The 13,768-nt window shown below is 38.5% G+C and overlaps 1 protein-coding gene across 1 annotated transcript in view; it reads right to left on the bottom strand.

Moving 5' to 3' along the window:
- Positions 1–13,768, bottom strand: part of LOC134205621 (katanin p80 WD40 repeat-containing subunit B1) — a 38,967-nt gene that overhangs the window by 15,773 nt on the left and 9,426 nt on the right. Inside the window, exons 2-5 of the mRNA XM_062681036.1 lie at positions 11,510–11,637; positions 9,971–11,443; positions 7,949–8,613; positions 7,809–7,883 (exon numbers count right to left, since the gene is read on the bottom strand). Of these exons, the coding sequence (XP_062537020.1) occupies positions 7,809–7,883; positions 7,949–8,613; positions 9,971–11,443; positions 11,510–11,637 (2,341 nt within the window). The remainder of the gene's footprint in view (positions 1–7,808; positions 7,884–7,948; positions 8,614–9,970; positions 11,444–11,509; positions 11,638–13,768) is intronic.

Raw genomic sequence — 13,768 nt, 5'->3', positions numbered from 1 at the left:
TTTTCTTGTATGCGGATTCAGCTTATATTCTTCTATTCGGATCACAATTTATTTTTCTGTATTATCGAAAGTGTGAAAGAAAAAAAAATCGATCTGTTGATGATCGATTTATTCAGAAAAGTATGGACATCCCTGCACTGTCGTATGAAAACTTTTCAACAGTATGACTGTCACTGTAAATTGGCAGGAAGATTAGCTAGAATAAACAAGAGGAAAACACGTTTAGATTCCTCTTTGCTCGCTAGATGATGTTGTTATCACCGGCGAATGGTTCGCCATTTAGTTGTATGGAAAAGCTCGAAGTGAACCATATTGTTAATATAATATCACAGACAAACAGACATAACACTCGTCAAATTTTCATCGTTCAATGATTTACTGGTCGATTCAACTAACTGAAATCAACAGATGTCGTTAGTGTTTGAATGACGATGAATTTGATGAGTGAATGTTCAATGTGTTATGTCTGTTTGTCTGTGATAATATATTTGGTGGTTGGCGACGTGTAGCCATGGACCGAGCCGAATGGAGAAGACTCTTATATACCGCACAGGCCACTTCGGCCTTAGTCTGAATAAATGATAAATAATATGATAATTTTGAGGAAAATTTTCGATTTTTTTATGGGAAAAGAATATTTAATATGTGGAAAATTTTGATTTATTTATAGAAATAATCCTGTCCCATTGTTTGCTATTAAAAACTGGCCAGATCGGACCAGAAGTTAAGAACAAAACACTTTTTGCCAGGGTTTGCAGAAATCGCTCTCAATAGATAACGAAAAAAGATATTTTAGTTACTAGATAAAGATTGTCGCTGTCGTCGCTGTCCGGAACATCTTTTGCTGGCGAGGATAGGGGAGCTAAATGTCAAAGAAGGAAAATCCATACGATTTGACAGGTATGTACCACACATGTTTCGGACAGCAGAACAAAGGGAACCGAAGCGACAATCTTTATCTAGTAACTAAAATATCTTTTATAACGAACAACAATAAAAAAGAGGCAAGAACTGTTCCGATTCATAACAATCCATGATAACAAATTTATCAAACTTGTATATAAGTGTGAAAAAACCAAATCGGATAGGCAGCCCCCACAGAAAAATGGTGATTCTCGCTTTGTTTTCGCTCCTTTCGTGTTGGTTACTGCACAGCTGTGTAAAACAAGTTGAAATGCATCATCAGAGCCAGTGCTCCCCGTATTTGGAGCTTTTTAAAAGAAATTTATCATGGGATATGGCCTCCCGAATCAGTTCTCTATCATGACAGTTTGCGAATGCTACATATCGCGGTATGCTACATATCGTATATGTATACGAAGATGATAAGTGAGAGACTTGCTCTTTCTCTTTACGATTCAATCCCTGCGTTTTGCCTTTCTCGTGCAACAAAATTGTACCGAAAGGCTATCATTTCACTCCAATATCGAACTTTTTATAGAAGGCTCAGAGACCCATAGTTTTATATAGCAATCGACTCAGCTCGACGAACTGAGTAAATGTCTGTCTGCCGTGTGTCACACACGCGTGCACATGTGCCATAAAAAAACATTAGCCAATTTTTCGCATAGTAATTCTAAACCGATTCCCTCACAACAAGTTACATTCGACAGAGAATGAATCGTGACAAATCACTATTGAATTTCATAACGATTGCGCATTCCAAAAAAATCTAAATATTGAAATAGTTATGAAAAATAGTAATTAAATTATACTGTCCATGATCGCATATTTGTAACATTTGCATTTTGGTTGATTTTGTAAATCGTTTGTCAATCCTCTCCACAAACTCAATTATTTCCAGCTTACCACAGGTAAGCAAGATAGTAAAGCCTATTCTACTGTAGTAGGATTAGGTGCAGTAAATTAAGTTTTCTAAAGATTCACAGTTTTTACAAAATGAACAAAAATGTGAGTGTTACAAATATGCGATCATGGGCAGTATAGTATGCCATAAAATGCCTTGAAGTATCAACCCATGCAAGCTCTTCTACTCGATTTAGTACACGACTTTAGTACAACAATTGAAACGTAAGCTTTGATTGCATGCAAGTTACGACACATAACGTTTCTGCAGCTTTCTGGTATAATAAAAAAATCGCATTAAACGCGCACCCTAATAATACTTTACTTAGTGATTTTAAAATTAATATCACAAATTATTAAGCATTTCAACGAATTTCCCGATAATGCATTTGATTGTTTGATTGGGTTGTTTAATAATGCAACGAGAAAAGCACAATCACTGGATCAATCTGGGTTTTTTATGCACAAAACACGCTAAAAAACATTCATATTTTTGTCTTTCTCGCAAAGGCTATAGAATCACTTCAAAACCGAACTTTTAATAGAAGGCTAGGAGACCCGTAGTGTTATATAGCAATCGACTCAGCTGGACGAATTGAACTGATGTCTCTATGTGTGTATGTGCACAAAAAGTGTGAAACACACGTATTCGTCCTTAGCCTAATCCGATTTGACCCTAATCTAAACAGGTGTTTTTTTATTTATTACCAGACTAAGGCCGGAGTGGCCTGTGCAATACATAAACTGCCGTTCTACGCATAGTTGTCCCATGTATATAGGAAATCCCAGCAAACATGGGACAGATATGCGTATGACGGCAGTAAAAGTCTTCTCCATTCAGCTTCGGTCCGTCCGCCATCTGCACCCCACCATAGATGGTACGCTACACTTTCCTTTCGAAAACTCGCAGTGTGTGTTGGTCCTCCACGAGCATCGTCCAGGTCTGGTGTCCGTGGAGAACTACCGGTCTTATAAGCGTTTTGTAGATAGTCAGTTTGGTACGGCGGCAAACTCTATTCGATCCGAATTCTTAAACCACCTCGATTTCGTCACCACCGATAGAAACTCGTGGTGGGAGAATGCCCCTGAAACTCGAACTACGCACATCACCCGATCCAGCGTCGCCTTGATCAACCGTATCAGTTTATCCGAAAATCCGTTTTCGTGCATTAGCTGCCATAGCTGATCCCGATCGATTGTATCATATGCGGTTTTGAAGTCGATAAATAGATGATGTGTGGGCACATTGTATTCGCGGCATTTCTGCAATACCTGGCGTATGGCGAACACCTGGTCTGTGGCAGAGCGTTCACCCATAAATCCCGCCTAGTACTGCCCCACGAACTCTCTTGCAATTGGTGTTAGTCGGCGGCATAAAATTTGGGAGAGTACCTTGTAGGCAGCGTTCAGCAATGTGATTGCGCGGTAGTTGCTACAGCTTATCGCCCTTTTTGTAGATGGGACACACGACACCTTCCATCCACTCCTGCGGCAGAACCTCATCCTCCCAAACCTTGGTAATCACCCAGTGCAGCGCTCTAGCCAGTGCCTCACCACCGATTAATTTATTACTTCGATTAATCGATTCATAGTTGGGATAATCGATTAATTTTGAATAGATTATTACCCAACGATTAATTTTTTTTTGCCCCTTTGGATTGCTATGATCGGGGTGGTTTTTTGAAAATTGACAAGTGATTATGCCGGAAGAACTAGTCTACTTTGACCAAATGAACACCGGACTGTGGGAATCAGCTAACATAATCCTCTTGAAAACTTTCAAGAATGTGGACTTTGTCCTATGTGACTGACTTGACTGACAAAAGTCAGTCACATAGGACAAAGTCTATTCAAAATGTAAATTTGAATATGTCAATATTGTTTGTATGTACACTCCAAATAATCTAAACGTTGTTTCCACCTGAATTTTCAGGTACATTTTACGTGCACACGTAGCTGCAAATGCTTCAGAAAATTCAGGTGAAACTTACGTGTCCGGTGAATTCTATCCAAAACTCAGGTATAACTTACCTGATTTTCACGTAGAATAAAATTTCTATCGGACAATCAGGTAAAAGTTACGTGAATTTCAGGTGGAAAAAATCTACGTATTTTTTCAGGTGGAAAGAACGTGCAGATTTTTTTGGATGTACGTTAGGCGTTTATTATTTATTGAGTGATTTCTATTTTTGTGAGTTGTATAATTAATGTAAAACATTACTTGTCTTGTCATGTCGGTGTCGGTTGTCTGTCTGTTATGTTTCAACATGAAGGTCTTATATAACTTTGTCTTATTAGTGTTTTAGATTTAGTCATTGTTAGATACAGTATGTAAAAACTACAAAAGAATTATTGAGTATTGCCTTACAAATCCTATGTCCTTCCTCTATCTATCAATATCTGATTTCTCCTTTTATCATTTTTTTTCTCTTCTATATCTCAATCTCTACTTTTTTCTTCTGTCTCTCTTCTATCTCAGATTTTCAATTTAATATTTTTTTCTATTTATCCAATAGTACAGTAAACTTCTACCTTGGCTACTCTAAACAATTTCTCAAACAAAAATTGAAAAAAAAATCTGTTTAAAGCTTTTTTTTTTTTTTTATGAAGGTTTACTGGCGGGACTCTGAATAGAGTAGAAACCTCTGCACCAGGCCTTTGATGATACCGTTGCATAATTCCTTTCGAAGCAGTTTGCCAGCCGTACACGGAACATGTCGTCCAAGAAGACGCTGTTGCAACTGAATCAGAGGGAATTACGTTCATAAATAGTCAGACAGGTCTCATGCTAACTAACATCGTTATAGTTTAAAGTCATTTTCTTGTCAGAATCAAACTATTTTGTCAGTTTTTATGCTATTTAGACGTCTATTGTCATTGTACGCGCTCAAAATCGACCGAAGCAGTTTATTCGACTCACATGGAACATGTTGCCAATGCTTCATCGTAGAAACTGAGCCGGAAGTTTTTTTTTATCAAGTATAAGAAAGTGTTCAATCCCCGATTTATAAAAAATGAAGTGTTAATAACTTTTGAAGCAGTTTCCCAGCCGTACAAGGATCATGTCGTCCATTAAGACACTTTTGAACTGGCTCAAAAGACATTACATTTACAACTCTAATAGATACTCTCTCCCATTATCTCATTCCTAATCACATACATTTTTTTTTTTAATCTTTCGTTTATTTTGGAGGCTCAATTGCCGAATCATATATATTGATCTGTACGATGTCATTCTTGTCTTTATGGTCAGAAGGTATGAAGTATGCGTTTCTTGAATTACTTTGTTTGCCTAAGTTATTGGTTCATCCTGTGTCAATACTATCAAACGCAATGTAAGTTATGTCTTGTAAAAAGTGGAAACTGTTCGTGCATCTAGTCTTTTTTATTGTTATTCCTTTGTCAAGGTATTACTATTATTATGTTCTAATAAGTAGCTTGATAGTTTCCAAACTAACTGTCATTATCTATCATGTACTAATGATCAGTTATGAGTCAGCTATAGGATTCACTTTTCGGTGGCAAAGTAAAGCTTCATCACGCCTATTCCCTACTATTAGTAAAAATTATCGTGAATGAAGCCGTCATAAGATTGTTCATATACCATCATTATAATGTGTGGTATTTTTTATTATTGCTCTTCGAAGTGAGGCATGACAAAATAAAACTGGCACCACGTTCCTAGTTTTGAAAAAACTTCTACTTAGTGAATCCAGCAGTCAATTCCCTACGAATGTCTTGAATACTTTGTTTTTTTAATAAATACCTAGCTAGCTAAATGTAAGCGTGGCTACGACTCATCGTCACAGGGAACGGATCAGAAAAGTATTGCCGAAAAGAAGAGAACTCACATCATTATCACTGATGAAAAAGGCCTCTGCCTGACTGCACTACCATTCAAGGCTCCAAGACACGATGTCCGTTGGATTACATGCATATGCCGTAAATCAGTGCGTCAATGCCAGATATGTAACGCGGCACCAAACAAAAATAGTCAACATGTGATACCACCACGACAGGATGTCTTTGGTTGCCATATCAGTGCTAATGGCGTAAGCCGACCCACCGCGGCAAGGTAACATATCCGAGGGGAAGGGAAAAAAAAAATCTGTTTAAAGCTGAATCTAAAATGTTCAATATTATTATTTCATTTTATGATCAATCTATTTTTTTATCCTACGTTTTTTCTTGACTGATTTCTGGCTTGCTATGATGTTAAGACTTATCATCAGAACCAATACAAAGTTTATGCAAGAAATATTCATTGTTATGGAGAAACATAAATTCAGATTCCTATTATTAAGCTATTTTCTATTAATTTAATTGCATAATGCATCGACATTACTATTTTGAATTTTCCAACCTGATGTAAATCCTGATAAGCCTAAATAGTTCTCCACTCCCAATTGAAAACATTCTGAAAATTGAATGTCTCTCAAATACAAAGTAGACTTCTCAATTCCAATCTATATTACAACCTATCCTATCCTACCTATGGCCACGCGTTGGCTTCGCTACTTCCAGTTGACGAGAAATTGATCAATTTCCCAACCCCTTGGAGAGTGCTAATGAGCCCTAGCGGATCCTCCATTTAAAGAGCTATACCTGATAAGTATTCCAGCACATACGATCACGGGCTCAGTCTGCAAAGCAGCCGATCCACTGTGAATCGTTAGAGACGCACTGAAGTGCTCCAAATGTGATATGATACACAGATGAATATTATCTTCAGTACCGTCAACCCCCGTGACCTTGGCTAGGGTGATTATTACCCAACGATTAATCGATTCAATAATCGACAAGAATCGAGAGGAATCGATTAGTTACTAATTTTACGACATCTCTACTGACACACACTATTTGTCTTATTAGAAAGGAGGTGAAGCACGTTACGTTTGTGATCGTTGAACGTTTGGGCATAAACCCACGTCAGTCGTTTGAAATCAACTTGTCAAGAACAATCAAATCAAATTACCATGAGCGTCCCTTTTTCTGCGCGGCTCGTATTTCTGCGCACTTTAACACTAAAACATTTTTTCAAATTGTATTTACTGTTATTAATATATTTACATACATGTCATCAAAAAATTGGGAATTTATTGTTGTCATGGGCAGATAATAAGGCAAAAAATTAGCGTTGATAACGAAAAAATTATTAATAAAAAATCGGTGAAACCGAAAATGTAAAAAATGGCCTCCATTAGCAGCAGTGCTAAAACGCTCGTAAACAAAATTTTCTCGAATTTGAGCATAAAAAGTTTGGTACTCATTTTTTTAAAGCTAAGTGTAAAAGAAGATTATTTGTGGCTTCAATATGATGAAAATCGGCTTTCAGAGTGTAATCTATATCTATATCTCAGTGCTGAGGGTCGTGGATTCGAGTCCCATCGAAGGGAAAGTCGATACCTCCAATACATTTTTCAAATCAATATCTTCCACGTACATATTCACATATGAGGAGTTTTCAGAACATTGTAAATAAATGTCCAAGTTGGGTGGTTTAATCCCCGGAATATAGGTAATTACCTTTGATTCGTCATGGTACACTTAGCGTACCAGTTCGGACGTTTTTCATAGTATACTTAGTGTACAAGAAATGTACAACGTTTTAGTCAGCTTCGGAAGCATACATGGTACTAAAAACGTGCAAACGTCAATGAAATATTTGTATACATTCTCAAAACGGTTTCATGAACAGAAATTACCCAAACTGAGTTTTTATTACTGTGCGCAAAATTAGGAACATTGTGCGCAGAAAATGGAACAATAAAAAATATGTGCGCAGAATTAGGAACCATATGGCAATTTACAAATCGATTAATAAGATATGTTCTTGGACATATAATCAAATTTTCAAAATCACTAAAAAAAACACGTGGTTTCCAAGATGGCCGATTTGTGGCTTTGTTGTATAACCACCTTAAGTAGAACCCCGACAAATTGGCACAAAATTTAGGTTTTTTGAAAGAAAAGTCAGAATAAAAGACAAACAATATACTTACAATTTTAAATCACTTTGCAGAAGATCATAGATTTTCGGAAGAAGCAACACGCACATATCCAGCGTGAAGTGTGAGCTACAAAAATGGATATCACAGATGTATTTGATTTTGGAAAAATCTTGCTAGAAGTATTATGTTACCTTTTCTCCAGAATCGCTCCCAACAAATCAACCAGAATAGGGTGATCGTTCATCCGCACAGCTACCTTCAATGCGGTGTTCACATCTCCCGATTGCGTATAATTTCGAATTGCCGATAGGAGGGCAGTACGATTGCAGAGAGCTTGGAAGACACTATCGTGTTCGTTCATCAACAATTGAATTTCATACTCTTCACTGGAGGTCATACCCGAGCCTCCACCGTCATGCGTCGATGGATATCTGATAAGCGGGATGTGATGGGGCGCAGAGTTGATTGACGAAGGGGGTGGAATTGGTGGAGGTGGCATCAAAATCGAATCTCTTCCAACGACTCCACCGCCGGAATCGTGAATCCCAATATGCGTTAAACTATGACCTCCCGAGTTGCTGTGATGAATTATACCGGCCCGGCTCATTGTGGCACTACTGCTGTTGTGATGGTCATTTCCGTTTGTGTTCCTTTGGCGCATGTCTAAGGAGGTTTTCGACCGGACGGGCTTTGTAACGATTTCAACTTTGACGTTAGCGTTATGACTGTACCGATTGGTGGTGTTTTTCATATTGTTGATTTGAGCTGTGCTTTCACTTTTACGTATCTTACTGCTAAGGGCGGTGTTGTTCCGTATTGGAGAACTTCCACGGCTTATCGGTTTTTTAAAAGTGACCTGTACAAAAAGAAAATTTCATTTACTATTATATAAATTGTATAGGGTTTCAAAGTTTATTATTTATTCTACAAGGACTGAACAAATATTAATTTCAATAATATGATAATATTGTCCCATTAATCTTTTAGCAATTAAGGGGGTAAGAAATATAAAATAAATAAATTAATTTATAAAATCGACAAACTTATCAGTTTTTTTCAAAATCCTAATGTTTCTTCATAGTAGGAAGAGAGTGGGATCGCTGCAGTGCAGCAAAACATGGATAGAAACAATATGTGGAGGTTTTACCCGGCAGTCAATGGCACGCAGCATAGGACTGCGCCAGTGCCCGCCATATGCAATGACGCATTTAATGACAGACAAGCAGACTATGGTGGCAGTCAGATGGCAGGAGCACTTTGAGGATTTGTTGAATGGTGGAAAAGAAGATGTATTAAGAAGCCGGATGGACATAGTGATTGAGGTAAAGAAGGCTCTAATTACCCGCTCGATCGATCTGCGTCCAACACAAAACACGAAAAAACTTGCACTGACTGATTCATTTTCTTATTAATTTGATCGCCCGCATTTTTACATTACTTTATTATTAATTTACTCGCCCGCACAGCAGAACAGAACATTTCGACAACCTACCATAGAGTGCCATAAAATTTGAATTTTGATGGGGTTCGCTAATTTCCCAAAATTGAACCGATACTCGGTGAATCCGTTCACCAATTTCAATCGGTTCGAATACGATCCAGGGCATACAAAACTATCATAGAATGCCATAACTTTGGAAATCATGAAGTTTGATATGCCGCATGATGGGTTTACTTATTTCTCAAAATTGACCTTTGAACCGGTACCAGGTAAATCAGTTCACCGGTTCCAATCGGTTCGAATATGGACCAGAAAGTACAAAACTAATATAGATGGCCATAACTTATTAAATTATGAAGTTTGAAATGTCGCATGATAGTATTCGCCTATTTCCGTAAAGTGGAATGTCTGCAGTCCGGAACACACGCCATATTTTGGGCCGAATAAATTCCTGATCAATGTTGGTATAGTTTATAGGTCGTTTCCAATCAAAATATCTAAAATAATCATTTCCAAAGCATGAGTTTTGGAAAAAGGTCAACAGCAAACCATTTTAAATCCGGAATAACTCTGGAACCAAGTGACCAATCCTGGAAACCTGTAGATTTCCTGAAATTTGTATATATTCCGTTATTTGGTAAAAGTTGCGACAGATTCATGTCCCAAAGGTTCGTTTAAGATTCGACTCTCGATTTGCATCATTGCATAATTTCTACGTATTCTTCTCTGTCAGATGTATTGCGATAAACAATTATTCAAATATATTATTTACCTGTTCATCTTGTCCTAATTTGTTAATCTCCAAAGTACTTCTAGAGGTGGATATTTTTCTAGTCAAATTACTGGATCCGAACGTGTTTCTGCTGGAGGCAAGATTCGGTTGAGATGGCCTTCGTTGTTGCACCCCGGAGCTGTTGCTAATTGAATCCGTCCTTTGTTTTGAAATGGTGCTTTTCGTTATGGTCGAGGTGTTGCTGCTTGAACTTATTGTGCTGGAACTGGTCATCTTTGGTGCGTAGTCAGGAGGTTGGGCACTTTTTACCGGGAAATCCTCTTTATCGGCATCGGGAGGGTTGTTCTTACAGGGGTAAAAGTCCAAATCACTAGAATACCCTGTTGAACTGCTGATATTGTACATTTTCATTTCGTCTTTGACCAGATAATTGCTATTTGATAGGGGACCGGGAGAAGGTGAAAATGCCGGAACTGCGGAAGGACTTGGTGTGTATTGATCATTACTGTCTTTGTTGCTTCCGTTACTATGGCTAAAATCAAATGCGTTCTTTTCTGCCAATACCGAAAGGCCTTCCTCGTCTATCATTTCAATACTAAGATTTGGAGACATTCCTCCGTTGATATTTTCCTCAATGGTATCACCAGAGAGGGATCGTTCGCCAATGGATAAACGTACTTTTCCGCTTCCACGAGTAAAACTTTTTCTCGAGCTCTGATGGTGATTGAATGGTTGATTTTGAGGGTTGAAAAATGGTTTCACTTGTGTCAGATTGAGGGCATGTATTGAAACATTTCTGTTTTCATATGTTCCACAAAGAAGTTTTTTCCCGACGGTAGTCATATCTCCCAGAAACGTCCAAGATGATTCGACATGATCGTACTCTTGATCTGGTTCCCAGCCAATCACCGATACACCGGCAGCTGTGCCGACGAACAAGCATGATCCGGCCTCATCAAATGAAATGCATTTTACCGTGTGCCCTTTTGAACGACTTTTGTCTGCTCTCGAAACAAGTTGCTTCTTCTCCAAATCGTACAAATCAACTGTACCATCGTTTCTTCCGGCAGCCATCAGCAAATCCGATGGGTGATACTGAACGCAAATCGCCGGCGATTCTCGTTCAGTAAACTCCATAAACTGTTTGCTCATCCGAATATCCCATATAATAACACATCCCTCAGTACCAGCTGAGGCGATCCATAGCCCATCAGGGGAAAACTTCACCGAATTAACATGCGAAATGTGGCCGCGGTATCGTTTGATACAAACGTTTTGTCGAACGTCCCACAAACGTATGGAGGTATCGTGACTACCGGACACCACATACTCACTGTACGGATGAAAATCCAAAGATCGGACCGTTTTCATGTGGCCAAAGAATGTGGTGCACTCTGTATCAGAGTTCAGATCCCATCGTTTGATAATACCAGTGTCATCGGCAGAGTAAACGTAATCATCGGAATAAGCGAACTTAACGCAATCTATTGGTGCATTATGTCCAGACAAGCTCTAAAATAAAAGTAAATTGCAAAGTTAATACCAATCTAGTTATTGTGATATCAATGTCATACTAACCATAAAACACTCTTTGTTCCCAAATGTCCATAAATTTACATTACGATCCTGACCGCCAGTTACCAGCACTCGTCCTGTAACTCCAATATCCAGACATGTTACTTTGTTGTTGTGGGCTTGAATGTCAACTGAAAAAAATATTGGTAAAAATGATTTTTTGTTATTTTTTTTAGCAGTGAGCAAGTATGTTAGCAAAAAGAAGCTATATTTCTTTGTTTCGCGATGAGATAAATATATGTTCAATGAGATAGAAAACGGAACAGTGCCCCTAATTGCCAAGGAATAAAGCAAAAGATTAGATGACACCTTCTTCAAAAGTACGCATTTGTCCGGAATATGTCAAAGCGTATATGATTCTTTCCATGCGTATGTTCGTAATAAGGCAAATTATTCCATCTTTCAAAGTATGTACCCAATTTCTCTTGTAACGGGAGAGAGTGAATAACTCATTCTTCAAAAACACGTATTTATTTGTTTGGGAGTATTGGTAGCACGCAATTGCTTGTAAAATAGTCAAAGAATAAATAAATACTTCTTAAAATCGCATTTGTCAGGAATAAGGCAAACGAATACATACCTTATTTCTTCATTTAAATCACGAATTTACCAACAAGAAAAAAAAAAGACAGGAACACCGTCTTCGACCAGAGGTCGTACATATTGAACACTTAACACCTAGCAAGAGACAATGGACAGGAGTCCTGTCACAGGACACATAACACCAAGTTTTTCGATCACGAAAAGATTCCTCCTTACCGGGCGGGAATCGAACCGACACTTTCTAGCAAAAGCGTCTATCTCTTAGATGGAAGCAATGTAATCTCCAATAGTCGAGATCCGTCCTGGCCACGTTTTTGCGAATTCTGAGGAAGGGGAAGGATAGTTGTTGGACACCTACTTAAGAAAGATGCAGAGAACTACGACCTCTCACACTTAAAATAAATCGCAGATTTCTGTGAAATTTCACCGAAATCTCAACAGCAGAACTGTTCGGTAAAAAAATTACAGATTTTTTGGTGATTTTAACAGTTGGACAAAGGAAAATACCGCAGAAAATCGGTGAAATAATTACCGAACAAATCTGCTGTTGTGATTTCGGTGAATTGAAGCAAAATTCACCGAAATCTGTGAAATGATTTAAGTGTGCTCATAGGTGCCACGGAAGGTTTTTTTTTTAATTGTTAGTGTGGAAGGTTATAACAGTAGGAATCATTTTGGTAGAACATGACACACAGAAAGAACTAAGATAGGAATAAAAGTAAGAAAGGGACGAGCCTGGATTTTAACCCACTACCTCCTGCTTATAAGGAAGAAGCGGTAGCCACTAGACGTCGTCTCGCCCACGAAGCCCACGTTCCTGGGCATAAAAGTATCATCATGTTAGCCTCATGATATACGAATGCAGAAATTGTAACTTGGCTTAGGGTGACTGCAGGGTTTAGTCAATAACTGTGGAAGTGCTTAATGAATACTAAGCTGTAGAGATGGGCGCTCCGCTCAGGAGCTGTTCGAAAGATTCGCCTCCTTACTCACTCTTACTCACTCACAGCTCACTTTAAATTGATGAAATCATTGTCAAACACGCACCTAGAGAAAGTCCCTCGAGTGTACGCACTCCAGTACGCGCGCTGTTGTATTTTGTACAACACGAACGAAAATATCACGCTCGTACACAACACAAGGGAACTTGTATGAGCATTCCAGCCCAGTACCGTGCACGTGCTGATCGTTTATTATTTGCACCTCAAGCACCATCAAGCCAAGCAACATGAATCATTTCTGCTGCAGAAAGGAATAAGAAACGCACATGCAAAAATAATCCAACTATCCTGCTGTCTATTTCTAAATCCATACCCACATACTCGACGCGTCGAACGGACACACAAAAGATACCTAGTAGGTAGTGCGGTAGCAAACGAAACGTACCAAGCAAAAGATCCGAAGATCCGAACAACTCTCAGTTTAGCTCATATCGTCGTCAAGCTCGAAATTGCTGTGACATGGAAGCGAGAGCTGCGCTACCAGTCACTTTTACGTATGTTTTGGATTTCCATGTTTTTACGTATGTTTTGGATGTTCCTGATCTTCCAGAGGACAGTTTAGCATTTGCGGATCACAGAAGACCGTCACTATTGATTAAACAGACATTTCGCCGGTATGATTGGCTATGAAAAAATTGCGCAGCTCTGAGATGTTTTTTTTTTAATTGGCCACTTTTACGTATGCTCCGGATCTTTCGGAGGACCGTTTCGGGAACTT

Source organism: Armigeres subalbatus, chromosome 1 (assembly GCF_024139115.2).
Source record: "Armigeres subalbatus isolate Guangzhou_Male chromosome 1, GZ_Asu_2, whole genome shotgun sequence".
NCBI classification, from domain to species: domain Eukaryota; kingdom Metazoa; phylum Arthropoda; class Insecta; order Diptera; family Culicidae; genus Armigeres; species Armigeres subalbatus.
This window is presented reverse-complemented; position numbering and strand designations above follow the sequence as displayed.